Here is a 23775-nt window from a genome sequence, read left to right on the forward strand (position 1 = left end):
AGGTTAGACCACGGCACCGCTCAACATTTTATCAATAATCAGGTTTTTATTATCAATAATGGATGTCCCATTCTTTAAAAATAGTATAATTTATTGGAAGTTTTAACTGTGGTCTGCGGAGAGTCTTCAGTCCAGTTACATTTTACCCAGTCTTCATCCCAGGAGTCCGAATGTTTTAAGATTACACAGACTAAAGTATATTATTTTTATGTTGTGCCCTTTAATGTTAAAAATTATTTGGTCAATTGTCTATACGATATAATTACTCGGAATAGTTTTGAAAATGAGTAAACATAATAGCTGTTTAAAAATAAATACTTGCTAGTATATTTTAAAATAAACTCATTTTTAAGTATCTTAAAAAAATAATGTTGCTAAACACTTTTAAATTTTGTCGAGTCCAATGTTCGGGTAAGTAGTGGATGTACCTATAATAACCATGTACACACTACAAAATACATAAATTATTTGCAGTTATACAAGTATGTCGATCCTCTACTAAAGCCCAATCATTAGATAACCAGCAGTTTTCCAATGACAGTGCAAAAGAAAAACTATCAAAACCTGAAAGAAAATCAGTTGTTCCATCAAATTCCAGATATATTTATCCAGAATTTTTACCTGATCCTAAAATGGAATGGCGTAATAATTTGCGAGAAAAATTGGAGCGTATGGATATGATTCACAGAAGAAAACATATAGAAATACCAGAATTTTATGTTGGTGAGGAGTTTGTTAGCTGGCTTGACAGTTTTTTGTATTTGTTTAAAGTTAACACTTTTTAAATTGTAACAAGTTATTGTAGTAAGAGATCTAGCAGTTAAATAACAAATTATAACTGAAAAAATAAGATACAAATACATTCTTTATGAAAACAATTTTGTAATATCTCTAAGTCTAGTTATAAAATATACTTGCTTTATATGCACAGCTTAGGGATGGTCAAAATGTGAAACATCAATAATTTATATTTGTCATATTAGTCATGAGGAAAATCTATATTTTAACCATTGTTTTTTATTCTAAGAGTTTGCTAATTAACAAATGCTATTACAAATCTTGCTTTTTTTCATATTTATTGAATTTGATAACACTACATGATTCAATAAGGGTTCTGAAAACATATTTGAGTTTCTCTGACTCTTTACTAAGGAAGGCTTTCCCACATTTGTCAATTTTGTACTATAAATTGTCCGTTATTCAGTTACCCTGCTGCGATGTTTACACCAATCCCCATCTAGCTATGAGAAAATTTGTTTTGCCTATAGTGTTGATAATCTATCAACTAGAGAATAGCCAAAGTTACTTCAGGCTAACCTCTTGCATTTAAATGCAGTTCATTGTTTTTCAGTAAAGGTAGTATAAACACAACTGGTACAACTGCTAGGAGGCTAAAAAATAAAAATATTAACAATGAATTACACTTAATCCAAAAAATAAATGAAAAATTTAGAAAAATCGGCTACTAAAAAAGATTTTACAAATTTAAAATCTGTTTTCAGATTCCTTATAGCATCAGTATTGATTTATACATTAGATATGATGCGTGATACATTAGATACGTTGATATGTTGGAAAATATGATTAAATTCATGTACTGGACAGATAGTAACAGGATGTATATCCTGTTACTAAAACAGTATTGCTTTCCAATCCTCTTAAGTGAACTTATTTGATAAAACCAAATAATTTAATTTTTTTGTAGGCAGTATTATGGCAGTCACTTCATCTAATCAACATGCTCCTAATAAAGCAACACGCTTTGTAGGAATATGTATACAGCGTTTGGGATGTGGTCTTAGGGCAAATTTTACTCTTCGAAATGTTATAAAAAATGTTGGCAAGTATAATTTTTGTAGAAAACTCATAGTTTTGTGTAATACTGAATTCAAAATAAAACTTATACCAAATTCTTCACAGGTACTGAAATGAAATATCAATTGTATGATCCAACTATTCAAAAGATTGAGGTTTTACGATTAGAAAAACGGCTAGATGATGAGTTGTTGTATTTAAGAGATGCTCCAAATGAGTATAGTACATTTGATGAAAATATGGAAATAGAATATTTACCTGAAGGCGCGCCTATTCCTGTCAATACTACGATTGTAAAGAAATATTTGTATTTTTAATATGTTTTTAAAATAATTCTTTGTTTCTTAATAATAGGTTAAGTTAAAACCTAGACCATGGCGTGCTCGGTGGGAGAGAAAAGGCATGAAAGGATTAGCTGATTTAGGGTTAGAAGAACGTTTCTATAAACGTGCAGAGGAATTAGCCACTCCTTGGGAAAAATATGATTTAATGAAACAATACAGGTAAATTATTTAAATAGAATTTTATTAATAAAAAATTTTTGATCAAATAAAAATGCTAATTTTATGTACAGAAAAACAATACCGGAAGAAGAACAAAAAGAAATATTTGCAGAGGTATATTCAGAACTTCATGAAGTTGAAGTAATGCGGAAGAAGATGAAACGAAAGAAAGTTTTCATTAAGCCTACTAAAACTGCATAAACTGTATTGTAGAAAAAAAATTTTAATATATAGAAATATATCATATGGCTGAAATTGTTACATAAAGTATCATGATACTTATTTAATGTAATCATTCCGATCAAGCTAATGTCAACTAAAACGATGGGAATAGGCTTAAAAAAAAACTAAAACCCATTTGTAGGTATCACAAACAGCAGGTGTCTTGTTATTATGGCAAGGAAATTTTCATAACCTGTATGTGTACAAAATATTTAACCAAAATTATGGCCAGAAAATGTTTTGTCAATCATTAATCAGTTCTTCGAGACATTGACTGACCAACATTCAACATCATCTTCAATACAAACTATTAGGTTGTAGTTAGAGCTACAACGCAGATATTTGTGAATATGTCTTGCTGTCATCCTCGAGGAATTATCTATAAATTTAAAAACCTGCATGTAAATCAAGCTAGTAGTTTTCAGATATTTAGTAGGTGTAAAAACATCCTTTGCACAGTTCCCTCATCCACCTTAGGCTTCTTGTATAGCGCAATACTTATAAAGTAAATTTCAGACCTTGAAGGTTTTTCTCGATCTTGCCCGCCAATTACTTTAACATCTTAACTTGGAAATAGTGTTATGGCGACTAAAGTTTTCCCACATGAAATTAAACTAAACTGTAAATGTTCAAATATGGTTTTTTTTATTTATTTTTAACCGTTAATCTATAAACCTCTAAACTAGGCGATGAACTAGAAAAATTTGTAGGCGCCCATATAGGCTGCAGCAAGTGCCCCATAAAAGAAGCCAATATTCCAATGACATAGTCGAGGCAGGAGCCAGAGGGCTATATCCCTCTCCCCCATAAGAAGAACTATGTGTTTTACTAAAAACCTATTTAAGATCGCTAATGCTTAGGTAAGATTTAGACAAAACTAACATAAAATAATTATTATAAGTAATTAGGTATTTAAACAATGGGGGAAGTAATGCCCCCCCCCGGAACGCAAAGGATGCAAGTGTAAAAAAAAAAAAAAGTTATTTAAACGATAAAAAAAGTTACTTTATTCAATTTCAATTCACAAAAAAAAGTTAATTAGGTGTTTTCGCAAAACCTCAAAATTAAATATGGTAAACCGTTTATTGTCACCTCATAATGGACGAATAATGTAAGCGCTATCTGCTAAATAATACATTTCATTTTTTATTTAGCCCCGTCCATTAAAATAAAGAGTATGGTTAAGTTAAAATTATAATTTATATACTTAGTTACGCGTATAAAGTAGTTTATTCACTAGACTAATTTAGACAAATTACAAACGACAATTTTTTTCTATACATGTTCATTGTATAAATTACTTCATTATAAAAGGCTGGACTTAAAATGAAAGTATTTTTTCCCGGTTTTATGGGTTTAACTTTTTAAAATTGTTTAACACCGATATTTTATTTTTAGTGTTAATGTTCAACATGCAGTTGGTTGTTCTGTACTTTTCAGACCATTATTACGACCAACTAACTATTATTTAATAAATAATAAAGTGTATTATAAACAAAAATTATTCAAACTATTTCTCATATAAATTAATATTTTAGGGTTTTGATTTATTTTTTTTTAAATTTACACTTTGGTATTTTTGTTAAAATATGAATGTTATGGTTGTTCTTTTTCAGTTCCGTTTCCAAGTTTTACTAAGAGACAAAAAATGTGAAGCAGTGGCTAGGTACTTTTAGACAAAAGAACGGAATTCATAATTGTTAACATTAAAAATAATTAATAACTAGTTTTAGAAGCCTAAAATAAATAAAAACTAATATATTTCATTATTATCCTGAAATGTTGAGCTTTAATAAAATATTAAAGAGTAGGTACTAGCTTAATTACCATCAATTGTACACACAATACACATTAGTTTTTAATTTATTTAATTAAATAAAGAAAATTAACAATCTAATTGACTTAGACCAGCTTACGAAATGATGACTGTAAACAAACCTTTTTCAAACTTCTATCTTAAAATACCAATTCAATTTTTGTTAATAAAATAATTTCAAACACTATAAAGACAATTATATTATATAGTTATTTACAAAATTAGTAACCTATGAACTACATTTTTATAAAAATATTTTGTTTTTTTGAAAAAAGTATTGAGTAGCTTAATAAATAGTAATGTGATTGTACAAGTATTAATGTGTATAGTATCATGAATATTAATTGTAAAAAGGCAATATAAATACTTAAAATAAATCACATTTTACATTTTCTTTTTATCTAAATTTATTAATATACATTTAAACAAATATTTTTATTTTATTGTTAGACAGAACACCAAAGTTGAAAAAAAAGTATAATGTATATATGGTGATATTTTGGAATATAGATGTGAACTTAACTCATTAAGAATTTAAAAACCTTTAATGTAAAGCAAAATAGTACATAACCGTATCAATCATTTATTTAGTATTGTTTTATGTTAATTATAAGTATTTTATTGAAAACTGATTGCTGGATTCACTGATTATCTAAAATAATACAATAAAAATTAATAATAATCTTAGGAAAATAAAACCATAGATAATACAGAGAAATTAAAAATATATCAAAATAAAAGTTCACTTTACTCACATATTAGTATTGAAAGTCTTGGGGTAAGTTGTACTTCACATATGGTACTTCAACGTCTTCACCTTCCAAGTTGTTACAACATATTTCAAAAACCAAGGACTTCACATGTGGCTCAATTTTCTTCTTTGAAATATTACGTACAATTTCAGACATTTTTGTGTTAATACGTTCTTCTCTCTTGGCTTTGGGCATAAAGAATGAATACAACATACAGACTCCTTGAGACAGCATAGTGATTTCCAGAGAGTGCTTTTCTTTGAAATAATTTAAAAATTCATTCAATGTGAGTTCCCCTTCTACTTCAAAACGATCCCATAACGTCCATTCGTTTTCATAATATTTAAATTTGGGTGCAAGTAAAGGTTCTGAAAAACCAAAAAATGGTAAAGCTAAATTTACAAAGCCATTTTTATATTTTTCCAATTCTTTGCACCCCCAAGCCAACTTGATGAATTCTTGACAAACAAGACCAGCTACAACTGAAGTTGTTGTAGCAATAGCTGGAATAATTTTACCGGCAATGAGCTTACTGCGATGACGATCAGCAGGCTGAATTTCATAATTTGTCGCTCTTAAATTGGATGCTGCTACAACATAATCAATATGCAAATTACTATCATCATCTTTTTCAAAATCTAAAGGAATAATTTTCAAGTCTTTTAAAGCACTGACTGGTGGCAATTCCTTTTGCATTTTGTTAAGTTTATTGGAATCATAATTTGATGAACCATTAGTTATTTGTGAATCATTTTCAGCAATTCTCACTCCAGATTTCGGAACAAATTCAGGAACTTTAACCGACAATGCAACATTGGATATATAGGCTCGATCCCGGACCTGACTGATATTATAAGTCTCTGCTCTTAAATTAGCCGCTGCAAATATATAATCTAAATGTAGAATATTGTTTACATCAAATATGATCGGTTTTGGACAACGCTTTGGTCCAGACCAAAATGGTTGGCCACTAGATGTCATTTGGTCTGGTGGGAAATTGAACAAAAGTTGTTTTATTTGGTTTGTAAATTGTTCCTCAAAGTGTAGTCTAGCCCATGTAATGCAGTCGTCAATATTTTTTGGTCGTTCTGTTACTGATGATCTAACACTTTCTATAATTTCGACTGGCTGAAGTCCAGGTAAACGATTTGTTCGCTCCATAAAAGTTGGATCTTCCAAGTATTGTTTTACATTTTCAGGAGTCTGTTTGAATAGACCTTCAAATAAATCTCTAGCCCATTGTAATGTATGTTCTATAGCATTAGGGAAATTTTTAAGAGTACAAATTGGTATACTCTTTTCCGGAGGGTCCTGTGAAGTGCTATATGATTCAGTGAAGTTGGGAATAACCACTTGTGTATTGCCTTTTGTACCTAAAGTTCCAGATTCTAAAAGAGGTTTTTTGTAAAAAACACAACGTCTGTCCATGTATATACGTGCATCTACATTGTCTAGTGCATTAGCTACTCCATCTAAACTTTCAAAAAATGTGTCGTTATAGGTCGATTCTGTTTCAGGACATACTCTGTTGGTTTGTGGTTCAACATTCACATGTGGATTCATACATTTTATAGCCTTAGCTGCTGTTTCAGCTTTAGAATTCTGAACATCTTGAGGCCTGAATAAAAACTGTCTGTTTAAGTTTGATTTTTCAATTAAATCCATATCAGTAACATAAATTTTACCATTTCCACATCCAACTCCCATAATAGCAAAATTCTTTAACAATTCACATCCTATAGCTCCAGATCCAACAACAAAATATTTCAAGTTACCTAGAACACTTTGAAACTTTTGACCATATACAGCTACTTGTCCATCATAACGGTTTCCAATTGGTTTCGCATCTTTTTCTGTAACTTCTTCAGGTAAAGTTTCAAGCGCATCAAAATATAGCCATTGAAATATTGGACTAAATTTTCCAGAGCAAGATTTCATTATTTCTTGAGCTACGATTCCACCAACAAATGATGTCATTGGATTAATATTTCCAGCACAAACTTTAGAAAATTTTTTTATAAGTTCAACATCAATTTCAATAGAGTTTGAATTTTCACTTTCTACTATTTTTAAAAACATTTCAGCGTCATCTGTGCTCCATGGATTAGGCAAGCGGCTATTTCTTGCAATAAATTTATGAAGAGCAATGAATGCTAAATGCAATTGATTAGGCCTATCAAATTTCCCAAAATCAGATATTAAAAATTCGGGTTCTGTAATAGAGTTCTTTAAAGATTTGAAACTTAATTTTTTTGGCATTTTAACTTGAGTAGCAATTCCTCCCTTTAAGTAATTTGAAAAAGATGTAGTGTCGCCAATACTAAAAGTATATGGACCTAATACAGTAATTCTTTTTGGTTTGCATCCATTCAGTTCGCACATACCCTGTACTTCACAAAAAGTCACATAATCTCCATCTTCGAATCCGTGTCGAGATTCATCCATACAAGTAACAACACCTTGCTCGTCTTTTGTTATACCAGCTACCATAACAGAAATGGGGTTTTCGCCAGTTGAATCAGTTACAATAAACCCATCGCCAAAATCACAGAACACCTGAGAAAATACACCCCTCGTGTCAGCAACAATAAGAGCAATACTATTTGAATGTGTAATTTCTGATATGCGTAATTGTTCATCAAGCGTTGTTTCTGTCAATACAATTACTTTAAACTGTTTGATGTAGGATTCAGATAAGTCACCAGTGTAAGATTTCACTGGCACATAAGAATTGAGCTCCGCCAATTTAGGACAGCTCACTTCAGCTCTATTTTTACCAACATCGTTTTCACTCAAATAAAATTGAGCCGACAGATCTGAGAAAGTGCAGCTAACAGTGTCATGCAATGTAACTGATTTCACTCCGCCAAGAATGACATTCTTGGCAATTTCTACACCAAGACCGCCGAGACCGCTTATCAATATGTCGGAAGAGGCCATTTTTCGCATAGCATCATGCCCCAACACGTAAAGCTGCCGAGAGTACAAACCCTCATCGATTTCTCCCACACCGTTTTTATTAGACATTGTTACCTGAGCGTTGGATAATACCTCTAAAGACACTGTAGACGGTTCACCGGAAGCCAGTTTACGCTTCTTGGCCGGCAATTCACAAGAGGTGTCCAGTACTTCAGCACCAGACATCGGATAATAAAAAACCAAGATAGAATAATAATTATTTCTTCATAGAAGAGTGTAAAAAACAATGCACTAGTTAACACTTAATGATGATGATGATGATGAGTGAGTATTTGATGGCATTAAAGTAGAACGGGTAAGTCGAGATATACGCAATGACCGTAAATCAGCGGACGGAGCGGCAAACAAAACAGCGCAATGATGTAACGTGCGACAGAGAAAGACGACGACGGCTCTCGGCAACCGACCAATGGTAACGCGACAAACACTACCGGTCGACCGGCTTTGCTCACACAGCGATTACGCGTCACCGGTACAAAGCCACCGAAAGACGCGCTGTATGTCTGTCTCGATCGCACTCGAACATCATGTTTTATCACGTTACCACTATCCGACGATACTTCAATGACTAATAAATGGCCGGCGTTATTATAGTACTCCTTGGCCTCCACATCAGCTGTTCCTAATAACCGCTTACCGGGCTTATAACTATCGGTCTATTAACATTTTTACTCAATAAAAAATACGTATTTCCCTTTCCAGTTTCCACTATACAGTTTAGAATTTAGTTTTAATTAAAATATTTCTACCGAATAACTCGAAAATTAACGTATAGTTAAAAATGATACAAATTAAAAAGATAGTATTAAAAATTGAAATTTATTAATTTATTCCTCAAATTTATTTTAAAAAATATAAATTTGTAAATTTGAATGTACCTCAAACTTTACATTATTACTGTATTATTTTAGTTTGAAACACTGTCATGATCCTGATCCAACAATTATTTCATTTAGCAGTTGGAATTCAGGAACCCACCTATTGATATCTTGTCTATGCTATTGACCAAGTTTAAAATATTTTCAAGTTATAATATTAATTATTAATTAATGATTATTTAATTTAAAATTTGTATGGAATACCCTTTAAGCATATATACTACTACCGATAAACATACCCTATTTTCCTATAAGGGGTGGAAAGTTTTTCTTTATTTCTCTTTTTAAGGTGAAGTTTTAAGCTCAAGGCCTGGAAATTGGACTAAAGGTGGATCTAGAATGGAACTGTAAAATGAACAATTTACTCAAAAATTTGTAGTTAACTTTTTTTTTTAAAAAAGCAAAACCCCCAAAAAAGGGGAAATTAATAATTATACCTAGACCTTGATCAATTTCTAGTGCTAAAATATTTTCATCATATTGTTAATTCAATATAATATAAGTAACGACGGCAATAAATTATTATAGAACATAGAATTATACTAGAAAAAACTGTTAAGCAAACTTATGGTTAAATATATAGTAAAGATATAAAATCTACTTGAACCCTAAACCATAAAAATTTTACACTTCTTGCGTACACGTGTTACGACAACGATGTTGTCATCTTCAGCGCTAACAACAGACTGACAGACAGAGTCTGTTGTTAGCGCTGAAGATGACAACATCGTTGTCGTAACACGTGTACGCAAGAAGTGTATAATTTTTATAGTTTAGGGTTCAAGTAGATTTTATATCTTTACCATAGAATTATAGATATATTGCTTATAACATGTAAATTATGGTAGCAGCTGCAACTTGTGGGATAACACCATTTATTCCAAATTGCATACGTTACTACCAAGGACCATTTTTTCCATCGTACATTTTTTTTCAATGGACAATGACTAGTTTCTTATCAGACCTTTTTAATTTAACTTTTAACCTGTAACCTCCTCCTAGACTGTAGTCTGCAAACCTAGGATATTTTTAGTTAAGTGGAGTGGATTGGGCGAGTGCCCACAGCTCAACAACAAAAACAAAGTACAAACCCGGTGACCGTATCATTACAAAATTCGCTCACTGATAAGAAACTCGTCAGAGACATTGGTAATTTATGTAATTTGGGAAAAGTGGTAGCTCCCCAGCTTGAAAGATTATTAAGTTGATAACAGAAAATTATGATAAAAATATGATAAGATCAGAAGAATGCAAGCCGTTTTTTGGCGGTTTACTTGTAAACCCCTTCTAAAAACGATTTATTGTTCTACAGATGTCATATTATTAAAAAAACCAATAATGGCTCAAAGAACTTTACTGTAAGTTGGTTTAAAAGCATCATTCGAAATATTTTTTTAAAATACTTTTTGTGCAGGTCCTACTTCAGCTCGAAGAATACTACTGAGAAATCAGTGCCAGTCACTCTAATAAATGAAACTTCTCCAGAGTAAGTTTTAATACTTTATTTTATGCTGGTTTTAATTACTGAAAACCGCACTTTGTTTAGTTAACTAAGTTTGTCTTTGGTTCTAAACCAAAAACTATTCAGAGGTCAGCCAAATAGCAGTTTAAAACATTGAAATAAAAGTGATGAACAACTATCTTTTTTTTTTAAGTTACAATTTTTCTTGTTGGCAAAATTTTTCACATCATCCTTGGAGTATTATAAGGACAAGAGATTATGTTTTTTCTGGGAATATCATAGAGTGATTAAATCACGATTAACCCTTCACTGCATAATGTTCCATTTATGGAACAATTTTATTTATTGTTTATATCTGCTCATGCTATACATCTTTGATGCACAATATTCCATATTTGGTACAATTCTTTAATTAGCGTTTTCCATGAGACCAAAACTAAAAAAAAAATTATTTTTATATTTTTAAGTAGTATTAAGTACATTTATAGCATATGGTTAAAAAAAAAATTCACGCAGTGTAGGGTTAAATTAGCACTTAAATGTAAAACTGTAGATAATAAAAAAGTATTGAATATACTTTGATTGATAATAAATGAGTTTATAGCCATATTACTTGATTGGTTCCCTAGTTAAGAAAGCATTACTACAGATATTTAAAAATACAATTTTAAATAGGAACAATACATACTTAATTACGTTTTTGAGTTTAAACTAATAAGTAAATGATAGGGAAATAAGAAATTAATAATAAACATTTATACAAACTTTAACATCATGAAATAATTGTTTTTTAGTAATTCATTAATTCAGTAAAAACAAAAACAAAATTAAACCATATCACTGCAAAAAAATTCCTTCTCAGTTCCACATTAAAGCTAAAGTAGTAATTTGTAAAATATTTTTTGTGTGGAAAGTAGAGAAGAAGATTAGTATTCATCCTCAGCTGTAGAGCAAAGAATTTTTTTGATTTAAAATATTTATGTTATTAAAGTTACATCTACTTTATAATTTTCATTTGTTTTTTTACTTACAGAGAATTAGAAGTATCGCGTTCACTTATAAGTCCTGTAAAAACATATGGTAAAAGGAAGAAACAAGCAGTGTTATTTAGTGACAGTAGTGATGAAGACACAATTAAAGAAAAGTAAAAAAAAAAATGAGATCATATTTGAATAGCTTTTTGTTTTTATCGGAACCTAATTATGTACTATTTTTATTAGTAAAAGAGTATGTGAGAAAGATTCTCCGTTACACACAGAAAATTGTACCAATAAAACTGTTGATGATAAATCAGAAGAAATTAAAGACCTCAATAAAGATAAAGGATCAAGTCTTATTCCAAAGAAAGAAGAAATTACTAACAATGAGTTAAATTTAAAATTGTTAAATAATTCTCCAGAAAGTAAAAAAGAAATGTCTGAATGTAATTATGATCCTACGAAAAAAAAATATCATCCTATTAAAGATGCTTTTTGGAACCATGGTGAAGCGTAAGTGCATTATATAAGTTTACTACAATCGTAGGTGTTATTCTAAAATTATTTGTACTATTAAAGTATTACAGCATACATATGTAAGTTAAATTGTTTAAACTACAGAATTGTCCTTTAATGATGAGAAAGTTCCTTTTTTAATGAACTAGTTATTTTCATTCATGATTTTAGAAAACAATTTAAATTCCTAGTTGTTAAATTTAAAAGGAATTAATTAGTTCTAAGCTTCAATCCTATAAAATTAACTTTTACCAGGAATCTGTTTATTTTAAAATTCACTCCTTCTCAATGCTATTATACTATACCTTAATTTATTAATGTTAATAAATAAACATTTATTAAACAATATATTAAGTTTTGACTAGTGTTTTAATTTTTAAAGGACCCCATATTGCGCCCTGACAAAAACACTGATGTTCATCGAGGAAGTTAGTGCTAGACTGAAAATTATTGAAATTCTCTCCAATTACTTTCGTTCTGTAATTGTGCTTAGTCCTAATGACTTATTACCCAGTGTATATTTGTGCCTAAACAAAGTCGCTCCAGATTATGCTGGTTTGGAGTTAGGTATTGCAGAAACATCATTAATGAAGGTTTGTATAAAATAATTCTTACATCTAGTTACAGTTGCACAAATGTATTTTTTAAAACAACCTTTAAACAATACCTCATTATCTTGTATGTAACTTTGAGGAGTTTTAATTATGAACTTGAATTTTAAGTGGAGGATATTTTTTTAAGATTTATAATATACAGCATTTTTATATTTTTTTTTACTTATACTATGTAATTTTTCATCCTAAAACACTGTCAAATTTTGATTTATTTTAGTGTATCATTTGAATTTTAAAATAATGCTAATACTAATTTGTAAAAAATAATTTATTTGTGATTGTGGTTATGTCATTTTATAAACAAAAAAATGAGTTGCCCTGCTTATAATTGCAAGAGTCACATTGACAGGTTTATTTTAAGAATTAAATTTACATAAATAATAGTATTAAGCATGAAGCGTTATTATAGTAGTTAAATAGTTGTATTTATTTTAAAGTTTATTATATTCTAGGCGATTGTTCAAACAACTGGACGGAGTATGGCACAAGTAAAAATTGATGTTAGCAAAACAGGTGACCTTGGAACAGTTGCTGAAAAGAGTAAAAGTAATCAAAAAACTATGTTCAAGCCTGCTCGTTTAACAGTAAAAACAGTTTTTAACAAACTGAAAGAAATTTCGGAAATGACTGGTCATGCTGTAAATAAATTTTAATTATACAAAATAAAAAAAAAAATTGTTACTTGTTGGTTTTACGTTAATGTTTTTAAATAGGTATTAACAAAAAAAGTCGACAAAATACAATCAATGTTTATTGCTTGTCAGGACTCTGAAGCAAGATTCTTGATGCGATCACTAGCTGGTAAACTAAGAATAGGACTTGCAGAACAGTCTGTATTACAAGTGAGATTTTGTATTTGCTTACTTAAAATTCATTATCAACCCAGCATGTTGAAGCAAAACACAGTCAAAGTCCAGAATTAGTTTTTTTCTATTAATATGATTATTATTATTAATTATTATAAACTATTTAGAGCAACAGTAAATCACAGTTTGTTATCAACCAATAATGTCAAAAAGATTATAACAATGATTTACAAGGATTTTTAAATTTGAACTAAGTCTATTTTACAATATTCTCAACACACATAAACTATTAAGACAACATTTATGATTTTGCACTTGGTGTGTTTTGCATGAACGGGGTCAATTTATACTTTAAATTAATATACTTGTATTTTAGGCTCTCGCTTTAGCTTGTACAATAACACCACCGGCTCAAAATTACCCACCAAATATTATTAACATAACAAAAAAAATGAATGAAGAAAAATTTAAGAAGCTTTATGATGAAACATCCCTAACTATAAAGACTACTTATTGGTATGTATAAATATTGATCTGAAACTAAGTTAATAAATATTTTCAAATTTGAATAAAAAATGTATTTTAGTGAAAGTCCAAACTTAGATGCCATTATACCAATTATTCTTGAAAAGGGTGTTGATGTATTACCGGAGAACTGTAAACTAACCCCTGGAGTACCTTTAAAACCAATGTTAGCACATCCAACTAAAGGTGTACACGAAGTTCTTAATAGGTTTGATGGATTAAAATTCACTTGTGAATGGAAATATGATGGAGAACGAGCTCAGGTTGATAAAACTATAGTTTTTGATAATTTATTTTTACATAACATTTTTTGTCAATATTAAAATTACTTGTTTGGGTTTGAAGATTCATTTGACTGAAGATGGAAAAACATACATTTACAGTCGCAATCAAGAAAATAATACTAGTAAATATCCAGATATTTTGAATCGCCTGGATCTTGTAAAAGGGCCTAACGTCAAATCATTTGTAATGGATTCAGAAGCCGTTGCGTGGGATAGAGAAAAGAAAAAAATCATGCCTTTCCAAATTTTAAGTACTCGCAAAAGAAAAGTAAGTTTTTTATTGTATATAATATAATATATGTAATACTAAATTTTGTACACTATTGCGTAGAATGCTAATGAAGATGATATTAAAGTACAAGTTTGTGTATTCATGTTTGATTTACTTTATCTAAATGGTGAACCATTAGTTAAACGACCATTTTGTGAACGTCGCAAATTGTTAAAAGAAAATTTTGTTGAAGTAGAAGAACAATTTTTATTGGCTACATCATTAGATACTACTACCATGGAAGAAGTTCAAGACTTTTTAGAAGAATCTATTAAAGGTGTGTATTATTAGAAGACCTCGATGAATGCTACATAATACTTACTTTTCAATTTTAATTATAATTTTCTCTATATGCCTAGTTACCTTAAACTAAATGAATCACAAATGACGACTTTTTTAATATCTATATAAACTAATTAATTATTTTATTTAGGCAACTGTGAAGGTCTAATGGTTAAAACTCTAGAAGAAGATGCTACATATGAAATAGCGAAACGATCTCGTAATTGGTTAAAACTGAAGAAAGATTATTTAGATGGTGTTGGAGACACTATTGATGTAGTTGTCTTAGGTGGATATTTAGGTCGAGGAAAACGTACTGGTACTTATGGAGGTTTCTTATTGGCATGTTATGACCCAGATAGCGAAGAATATCAAAGCATATGTAAAGTAAGGATTATTACATTCTTTAATAGTTAATTAAATAAAAGTATATTTATTAATACATATCTTAAGAATCAGTGTTTAATCTGTTACTGCCAGAATATAGCTATATCATATATGAATAAAAACAGTGTTTACAACAGCCGGGGTCATAGAGTGTATGAGGAATGACCTTGTATGACTACAGAAGACCCTAAATTATGACAATTTAAAGTCATATCGATGGCCGCCACAGACACTATTTTCAGGAGAGCCAAATAACCTTATTTTCCTATTTAATATTATGTTCAATAGTTAAACTTAAGCTAAACTGATTAAATTTATGTGGACAGTCATTGTTATGATATTGTTGTCATATTCATGAAATTAAATGTAAAAAAAAAAATAATTTCAATTTAATTTATTAAATTGAAATTATTAGTTATTAATTATCAGATATGTCCACATTTTTTATTTCCTGGTTTTCTGCTTATATGTTTTTGTATTTACTTGACTCAGGGTTCAAACAGATGTATCCACTAATTTGGCTTGTACGTCCATTCAATGCCTGATTCTTTTATATCTGTTAAGAAAATATCAAAACAGGCAGATACTGCTTAAAGGAAAATTTTAATTTCTCGGTAATGGTTGTTTTAGCTACAGTCACTAGAGTGGGCTCATTCGATGTAGTTTGTTTTTTCTAATATTAATCTATTGCTATGGCGGATATGGCTGTTTGCCCTCAATATGGCGGTTAACATGTTAAATGTTAATGTATTCAAAGCTTTATACATGCTTACAAATTTTAATAGTACATTTATTATAACTATAGATTGGAACTGGATTTAGTGATGATGATCTGCAAAAGCATACAGAGTTCTTTAAAGAACATATTATTGAACAACCTAGAAGTTATTACCGTTATGATCAAAGTCATGAACCAGATCATTGGTTTGAAACTGTTCAAGTGTGGGAAATAAAATGTGCGGATTTATCACTTTCTCCAGTACATAGAGCAGCACTAGGTATTGTAGATCCAGAAAAAGGAATTTCTTTAAGATTTCCACGATTTCTCCGTGTACGAGATGATAAATCTATTGAACAATCTACATCAGCTCAACAGGTTAGAATTATAATTTTTAAGTTAAACTTCAAAAATTTTTAACAACATAAATTAATGTTATAATTGTTAAATTTACTAGATAGTAAATTAATAAATAATAAACAGTTTGGCTATTTATCATTGTTTTCTCTAATTTAATCTAATTTGTAATTTCTCGTTTTAGACTCCAAATATATGTATAATAAGATATAGGATAAGCTTATTATATAAAAATAATTGAAAAGTCCGTAAGATACAGTAGTATATTTTTAAATTGCTATAACTTTAATTTATTTTTATAACTTGTTTTCGTAAAAATATACAGACTTTCACAAACATTATATTATAATAGTATTTATCACGTTAACTAGAATAATTTTTATTTTTACTCATTTTATTTACAATTGATTAAGGTGCAAGATATGATACCCTGACAAAATATAAATTACATGCTTATTCAATGTTGGAAAACAAATTATATAAGTATAGGCACTATTGTTTTCAATATTTGGTTACAAAATTTTATTTCACACTGAAATAAAAACTACAAGAATTCATGAGATTTTTTTCTAGATATAAGAAATTATTTGTAAATACATCTTACATAATGTAACGAATGGATTTCAGATTGCGGAATTATATCATAGTCAAGTTCAGATTCAAAATCAAGGAAACTCGAATATTAATAAAGAAGATTTTTATTAAGTCAGTATACTATAAAATAGACTTAAGAATTAATAAAAAAATGCATGTAGTAATTTAAAAAATATTTCTTTATTAATGTATGCTTTATATTTATTTATAAACAATACACTTTGTACTTATTAATACTAGATTATATTTAAAAAAATATACATTTTACTACTATTTAAAAAAAATGTACGGTTTTATTTGTTGTTTAGTCTAAAATATAGTTTAAGATATTGCTAAGAATGAAAAGAAATACCCATTTAATTGTGTGGTTTTATATTATGATTGAATTGATCATATGCATATCAACGTCCACTAAAGTAATATATTTTATATTAAATCAAGTATAGAATAGGTCACTTTTTACGGACAGAATTTTAGATCTTTTTTAATATAGTTTAACAACTTATCGAATAAAACATTGTACACAACGTAAACCTAAAAGAATATAAACTTTTTTATTGGTAATCTTTATTCTTGTATAATACAAATTCCTCATTTGGCTGCAGTGAGCATACACTTAACATACAAAATAAAATAAATTTGAGTATGTGTGTGACAATGTGTTAAATACTTAAAAATTTTAATTACTTAGCTTAAATAATACATAAAATTTATATAAAATGAGCAACTTACAAAATTCAATAAAATATGTAAAACATAGTATTATATTTTTTCTTGGAATACAATAAAAAAACAAAGTACATTAAATATTTTGCGACTGTCGTTAAATTAAGTATTGATAATTAAAATATATAAGTAAAATATAATTTATTTTGTTGACTAGCACAATACGATTAAACAAAATACAAAATTAATTGATGAATATTTTACCTATTTTAGTTTCAATTGAAAAAGTCGTCACATTTTTCATGTTTAGTCAGTATTAGTCGGTCTGGGTTTAAACCAAAATCGTACAATAAACTGTATAGTTCTGCCCTGGAACTAGCTGTTAAATCTCTATCTCTTCCCAAAACCCAAACGATATCTGTAAATGAATTATTTTTAAATGTGGATAGTATCATAGATTAAGTACATTAAATAGTAATTTAATCTATAATATTATTAATAACGTTTAATTCGACCAAAATAATTTTCTAACGCATAAATTACCTATAGTTTGGAATAAAAATAGCCAACATTTTAATTACAAACAAAATAAAAATATTAATAAATAAATACTGCTTACAAAATAATTTTTACTTAAATTTTTTAATTTTGAAACAGATTAAACAAACTGATATTGTTCGGGATTGTTCATATTATGTTGTAGTAATTCTTAAGTTTCATACGGTAAGTTATTATTAGGTTATGGAGGAAAATAGATGAGCAATTAAGTTATGATTTTGTGTAAAATTAATATTTTAAGGCACTCAAAAACGTGGGGTGAGAAATTTTGTTACGTACCTACTCATTTAGGCGATATGAGTTGAGTATAGGCGAAAAACGATTAAAAATTTAGTTCGCATACTTAAATAGATAAAGAATCTTAGTAAGCCCCACACATAAATTTTCGTTCATATTTCTAAACTAGTAAATTATCTTAATATTTTCGGTTGTAACTCTAGAACGCTTTGGGATAAAACAGTTATGTTTATTAAAATATAAACCTTAAGACCTTTGATTTTGTATACATGTTTAATGTTATACAATACGGTTAAATTGTTTTTTTTTAAATTTATATTTCTTATTTTAGAGCCTTAAATTACCCATTCTCCTTTCTCTTGATTATTATTGTTAAAATAATATAAGAAAAAATCGTTTTAAAATTAATTTATAATAATATATAAGTGTATAAAATTTTTCTTCTAAATTGATCACATAATAAAAATATAAATCTGCGTTTAGGTAAGGAAAATAATTAAAAACTATTTTTTAATAGTTATAAAATAATTAATATTAATAAAGAATCGTCATAACTTATGACCATACTAATTTAAAATATACATAATTATTGTAGTAACGAAATTAATACTTCGCAATACATTGTCTATATAGTACTCTTTAACAAATGGGGTGTATACTTCATGTTTATACCTCTGGGTTCTCTAATTAAAACTCAAAATATAAAATACATTGCGTGCCTAGGGCCATCCCTACAACTTGCCGAGACTTGAAAACTTTAAATGCCTCGAGGCAAAAATTAAATAAATGTCCATTTTTTTTTTTAACTTAAAACAAAGTTGAAAACATTCTGTGCTTAAAAATGTGAGCAGTCACTGTCCTCTCTCTTCTTATTTAAACCTCTTTTATATAATAAAAGGTAGGTACTAAAGATCTCGACATCGTGACAAAAGTCCAAGTTGCACAGTCTTATTATATAGAAACGGTTTTGAGCTTAATGTATAAAATAATGCACTCGGAGAGCCAAAACCAAGTTCGTATATTTTATTTATAGTGTTAATAATAAATATAAAAATTTAGTCACGTTCAAATTAAGAGTGGTGTTGTGAATTATATTTTTTTTTCTCTTAGACCTAGTTAGTAGTTTTATGGTTTAACCGTTCTTTCCCGATGAACAGTTAATTGGCATCAATCAGACAATGTAATACGATTATCGTACGTGTAATTTGAGCGCGTCTTTGGAGCTGGTGCTTGAAAAATATGTAATCGCAGAACAACACAATATACTAGTTATTTTTAATTAGTTACCCGAGTGAAACAGCCCAAAACTCGTACACGACCATAATATTGTGTAATTCTTGTAGTCTGAGTATATTATGTAGTAGAGACCCGACGTGGGAGCCATGCGTGATAACACATTGGGCAACCGGCTGTCGGCCTGATACTTGAGCACTGCGTTATGTTTGGATATGAGCGTGGCGGTACCAGAAAACACATTAGGATTTCCAGTTCTACATTACAGCATAATAATAAATAACAAATTTAAACATGTTTTATTTAATCAGTGATCCGAAGTTGACTACGATTACAATATTCCTTAAAGAAAAAACATTTTTTAAAATTTATCCTAGACGAATATTGGCATTAACAGCTATTAGTCGCTACTTTTTTTTTTGCGTGAAAACAAGTCTAGGGAGATGGTACATTTCTCCAGAAAAATAAATCTCCTGAGACACGTTTATGAACAATAATGGGCAATGGGTAAACAACTGCGTTGTAATATTCAGAAACAAATATTATACATGTATAATAAAACAATATGGATTTATTTTTGCTATGGTAATTAACATTTAACATTCTACCATAATTTCAAAATTACCTAAGCAGCTAAGTTTTACTCTTTAATACAAATAGGTAAAGGCCTAAAAGAGGAAATAATGTCTAATACGTGATACCAGTAGGATAATTTAAAAAATATCTATGAATTAAAATTGTATAAAGATGTTATTGAGAAACGATTTATAATATCAACTGACTTTGTTCACACAAATTAAAAGTTCATACCTCTAATTGGATGTTTTTATTTTTCTCTATGGCTATTATTTGAGTGATACTGTTAAGTCAACTGTGTAGACCTTCTAATATAGCGTGACTTAATTCATATTAACTATTAATACTACATTAACTTTACCTATCGTGTTTTTAGAATAATAATGTATATTGTAAAATAATACTTAAAAGATTAACATTTATAAAATGCAATTCGTATAATATACTCAATTCTTTGTCGGAGTAAATATATATTGTAATACAATTTCTGATTATAGGATGATAATTAATATTATTTTAAATTTAAGATTTTAGTACAGATAATTTTGACTGGAGTCAATTCCGGACCACTCTAGCTCTAGGCTGTAAGCCAAAAGAAGCTACTAATGCGACTGCAGTTTTTATTAAAATAAAATATTACTCACATCCGGTTTTTAGTACCCACGTAGACTTTGAAAGATCCGTCGGCATTTGATGTAAAGTTAAACGAAGTACAACTGGCTGCCATTTCCATCATGTAAAATGATTTTTCTACTTCAAACCATTGTCCTTCAAACTAATTATACGCGGATATTATTGATCCGTTAAGTGTTTATAAATAATTATACAAATACATGTATACTACTAAATAACTTATAGCGCAATGTGTATTTCTATTTACTTTACCTCTTTCGTGTTGAAATTCTTCATCGTTTCTTTTTTCGGACATTTCCCCAGACTCTGGCTGACTACGCTGTCCAGGACTAGCACAAACCATAAAACCTGACATAACTTGATTACATTACAGTAACCCATAGCATAGCCGACCCGCGACCGAACTAGGCACTCGCAAGTCACAACTGACCACTCAAAAAAAAATAAAATACAAACTCTCCAAGAAAGGTCATCGGTCCACAAAGCCGTGTGTCAATAAGATTAGTCGCGGTGTTTTCTCGTTTTGTGGGGCCGACAGTAATAAAGAATAATGTTACCAGGTGAACGGGTTCCTTAACTACGCCGAAGCATAATAATCTAATATAGTCTCTCCTACTGGCATACATTTCAACTTCTACCACCACAAAAACCTACTCTCGACCATTTGAAATCCCAAAAAAAAAGAACAGCTCACTTTCGCTACATCTCATTTTCCAATCGCCAGACACTGACGCGTGCCTATTATCTGTTTAGTTATTCTTAATTACCGTAACCAACACACGTGCGGTAAAATTGGCTAGGTTATTAATTTTCATGTGTAAGCCATATGCCCATCTCGTCAAGTAGGTACTATTAGCCGCTATTCTGCCTATTTTGTTTTTATTAATTCAAATCAAATCAGTCAATAAATATATCATGCATAGGTAATATCTACATTGAATTGATGTAACGTACCAGTTAGGAAAGTTAAACCAGTTATTTGCCTTGTGTTGTAATTTTATGCTGAAAAGTAAAACCCTCCGTTAAATGATAAATTACCTTTAAATAATATTAAACTCGCCGCAACCTGTACAGTTAACATTTTGAAATCTATGATTGACAATCAAAGTATATATAGTATAGAAAAGTGTTTTAAACATTTTCAAGTTGTGTTTTTAAGGGGCAAGAGTTGATCATTTTATGCTAATTATAACATTTATTCAAATCGACTCTTATCCAAAATGACACTCCCCCCCCCAATTTCTTATTTAACTAACACTGTAATTAAGCATAGCAACTCAATTAGTTGGCAATAGGTCCAGTAGTGAGGTCAAGGTAAATCAATTAATCGAAAGTGGTACGATCATAGACCATAGCCACAAACACTTAGATGCGAATTTGGGAGGTCTACCGATTAGTACAAAAAAGTTCTATTAGAAATATTGGAATAGTATTTTTATAAATACTAACTGAAACTGAACTGTAAGTAAAAGAAATTCCCACAAAACGCCTATTTTTTACATTTATATTAATATTTGAATATTTTAATAAACTTAATTATTAAAAGTCTATAAAGTGCTATAAATAATTAACATCCTTATTAATGAAAAAGTCTAGAGAAAAAAATAAAAAATGATTATATCTATTATTTATTAATGAAACCCTATATGATATTACTCATTTTATTTAAAATACGAAAGTACACGTACATGAATATAAAAAGTAATAGACTTAGTACTGACTCGTTGGAAGTCCCAATGAGAAATTAACACAATACGTCCATAACCTCTCCGTGGCTCTTTCTAAATTAGTTTGATATTTGGTTCCTACTTGACGTTATCATTACAGCCACAACATTAAACAATTGCCATAAGCGCCTAATAACTCGGTACTCGGTAGTTTATAATATTTACCAGACAGTTGATACTATAAATGGTTCACTTGTTATTCTGGGAGCACATAGAAGTGAAACAGAATTAATTTAACATAGAATTAGCTTTAACTCTACGGTCAATATCACTACAATTTAGAAAACAAAATATATTCATGTTTGCATGTGTATCTTACAGTTAGCTTAAGCGCGTTTCTTAAGTTTTAACAAGCTTGTAAATTTTACCATTTCCGCGAAGCTACAAGACAAGATCTTTACAAGGTCTTTCATAAATTCTGTTACAGAAATATTTATTTTAGCCAAAAACATCTTTATTATTTTAAATGATAAACAATAAATGTTTAAGTTCAAATAATAATGTTAAATAAATAAATATGTTTATAAATAAAAAATATTGTTATTAATTATTGTTTTTAGCCTTTAGGAATAGATTTCGATGGGAACTTTAAAAGTTTAATTGCCAGCTAGTTATAAAACATTTTTTTTTACTTATGAAAAGAGCAGTTTAAAAGTTTCTAATTATACTTATTACGTTTACCTTATTGAAAAAAAGTTAGATGCACATTACTAAAAATTAAAGCTATTATACTAAAACCTAGAATTAAAAAATACTTCCTTAGTTCCAAAGCATACATTTTAAACATGTAATATAAACGATGGGTACAATTTTAAATATGTAATACAATAATTACATTTAAATTTGGTTAAAGCTTCCAGCAATGCGATGATTAATTACTTGTAATTGTTAAAAAGTAACATTAAAAGTAATTATCCAAAACTGGTTAGCGACCGGTCAACATTTTCAGAAAATTTGTATTAATTTGAAATGTTATTAAAATATGAATGTTACCATATAAGTTGATAAAGTCCTAAAAAATTACTAAAAAAGATAAAACCTTATATATTGTCTCATATTGTAATATAGCATAAACAAAAATCTTTTCAAAAAGAAAAATTACAAAATATCAATTATTTTTAAGAGAAAACTGGTGTAGGGCGTTAAAAGAATCATCCAGTCTATACAGCGAACAGTAGATATTTAGCCTTATAAAAAACCTATATTATTTATATTGTCTATTTTATTATACTCTTAAATCAAATTTGTATTGTTTTTTAAGTAAATATGAAAATGAGAGAAGAAAGTATATTATTTAATAACACAATAATAAGGAGAAAGTAAATGAATATTAAAAATTATTAAGTAAAAATCTCAATGCATTATTGACGCATGAACATGGATTAAG

The 23775-nt window shown here is 29.0% G+C and overlaps 4 protein-coding genes across 4 annotated transcripts; 2 read left to right on the forward strand and 2 right to left on the reverse strand.

The window, feature by feature from the left end:
• Window positions 1–21: 21 nt before the first annotated feature.
• Window positions 22–2585, forward strand: LOC126838568 (39S ribosomal protein L19, mitochondrial). Its single transcript, XM_050573083.1, has 6 exons — window positions 22–411; window positions 475–723; window positions 1706–1840; window positions 1921–2108; window positions 2170–2318; window positions 2390–2585. Exons 1-6 carry the CDS (start codon window positions 369–371, stop codon window positions 2517–2519), a joined length of 894 nt encoding a protein of 297 aa, XP_050429040.1. The 5' UTR covers window positions 22–368; the 3' UTR covers window positions 2520–2585.
• Window positions 2586–4745: 2160 nt separating this feature from the next.
• On the reverse strand, window positions 4746–8505 carry LOC126838563 (ubiquitin-like modifier-activating enzyme 1). Its single transcript, XM_050573072.1, has 2 exons — window positions 5112–8505; window positions 4746–5008 (listed from the first exon to the last, which is right to left on the reverse strand). The coding sequence occupies exon 1, from the start codon at window positions 8250–8252 to the stop codon at window positions 5115–5117; it is 3138 nt and encodes a 1045-aa protein (XP_050429029.1). The 5' UTR covers window positions 8253–8505; the 3' UTR covers window positions 4746–5008; window positions 5112–5114.
• A 1678-nt stretch (window positions 8506–10183) lies between these two features.
• On the forward strand, window positions 10184–16989 carry LOC126838566 (DNA ligase 1). The gene is made up of 14 exons (XM_050573081.1): window positions 10184–10323; window positions 10380–10451; window positions 11461–11571; window positions 11648–11917; window positions 12303–12513; window positions 12987–13172; window positions 13248–13376; window positions 13717–13856; window positions 13927–14128; window positions 14211–14417; window positions 14481–14697; window positions 14854–15089; window positions 15895–16185; window positions 16792–16989. The coding sequence occupies exons 1-14, from the start codon at window positions 10214–10216 to the stop codon at window positions 16867–16869; spliced, it is 2460 nt and encodes an 819-aa protein (XP_050429038.1). The 5' UTR covers window positions 10184–10213; the 3' UTR covers window positions 16870–16989.
• A 170-nt stretch (window positions 16990–17159) lies between these two features.
• Window positions 17160–21614, reverse strand: LOC126838569 (apolipoprotein D-like). The gene is made up of 4 exons (XM_050573084.1): window positions 20914–21614; window positions 20673–20803; window positions 19507–19709; window positions 17160–17842 (listed from the first exon to the last, which is right to left on the reverse strand). Exons 1-4 carry the CDS (start codon window positions 21040–21042, stop codon window positions 17700–17702), a joined length of 606 nt encoding a protein of 201 aa, XP_050429041.1. The 5' UTR covers window positions 21043–21614; the 3' UTR covers window positions 17160–17699.
• Window positions 21615–23775: the final 2161 nt, after the last annotated feature.

The sequence above is a fragment of the Adelges cooleyi genome, unplaced genomic scaffold (genome assembly GCF_023614345.1).
Source record: "Adelges cooleyi isolate 19-005CV unplaced genomic scaffold, UGA_ACOO_1.1 ACOO_flye_CR_arks_rails_tigmint_CR_PRNA_30, whole genome shotgun sequence".
NCBI lineage: Eukaryota > Metazoa > Arthropoda > Insecta > Hemiptera > Adelgidae > Adelges > Adelges cooleyi.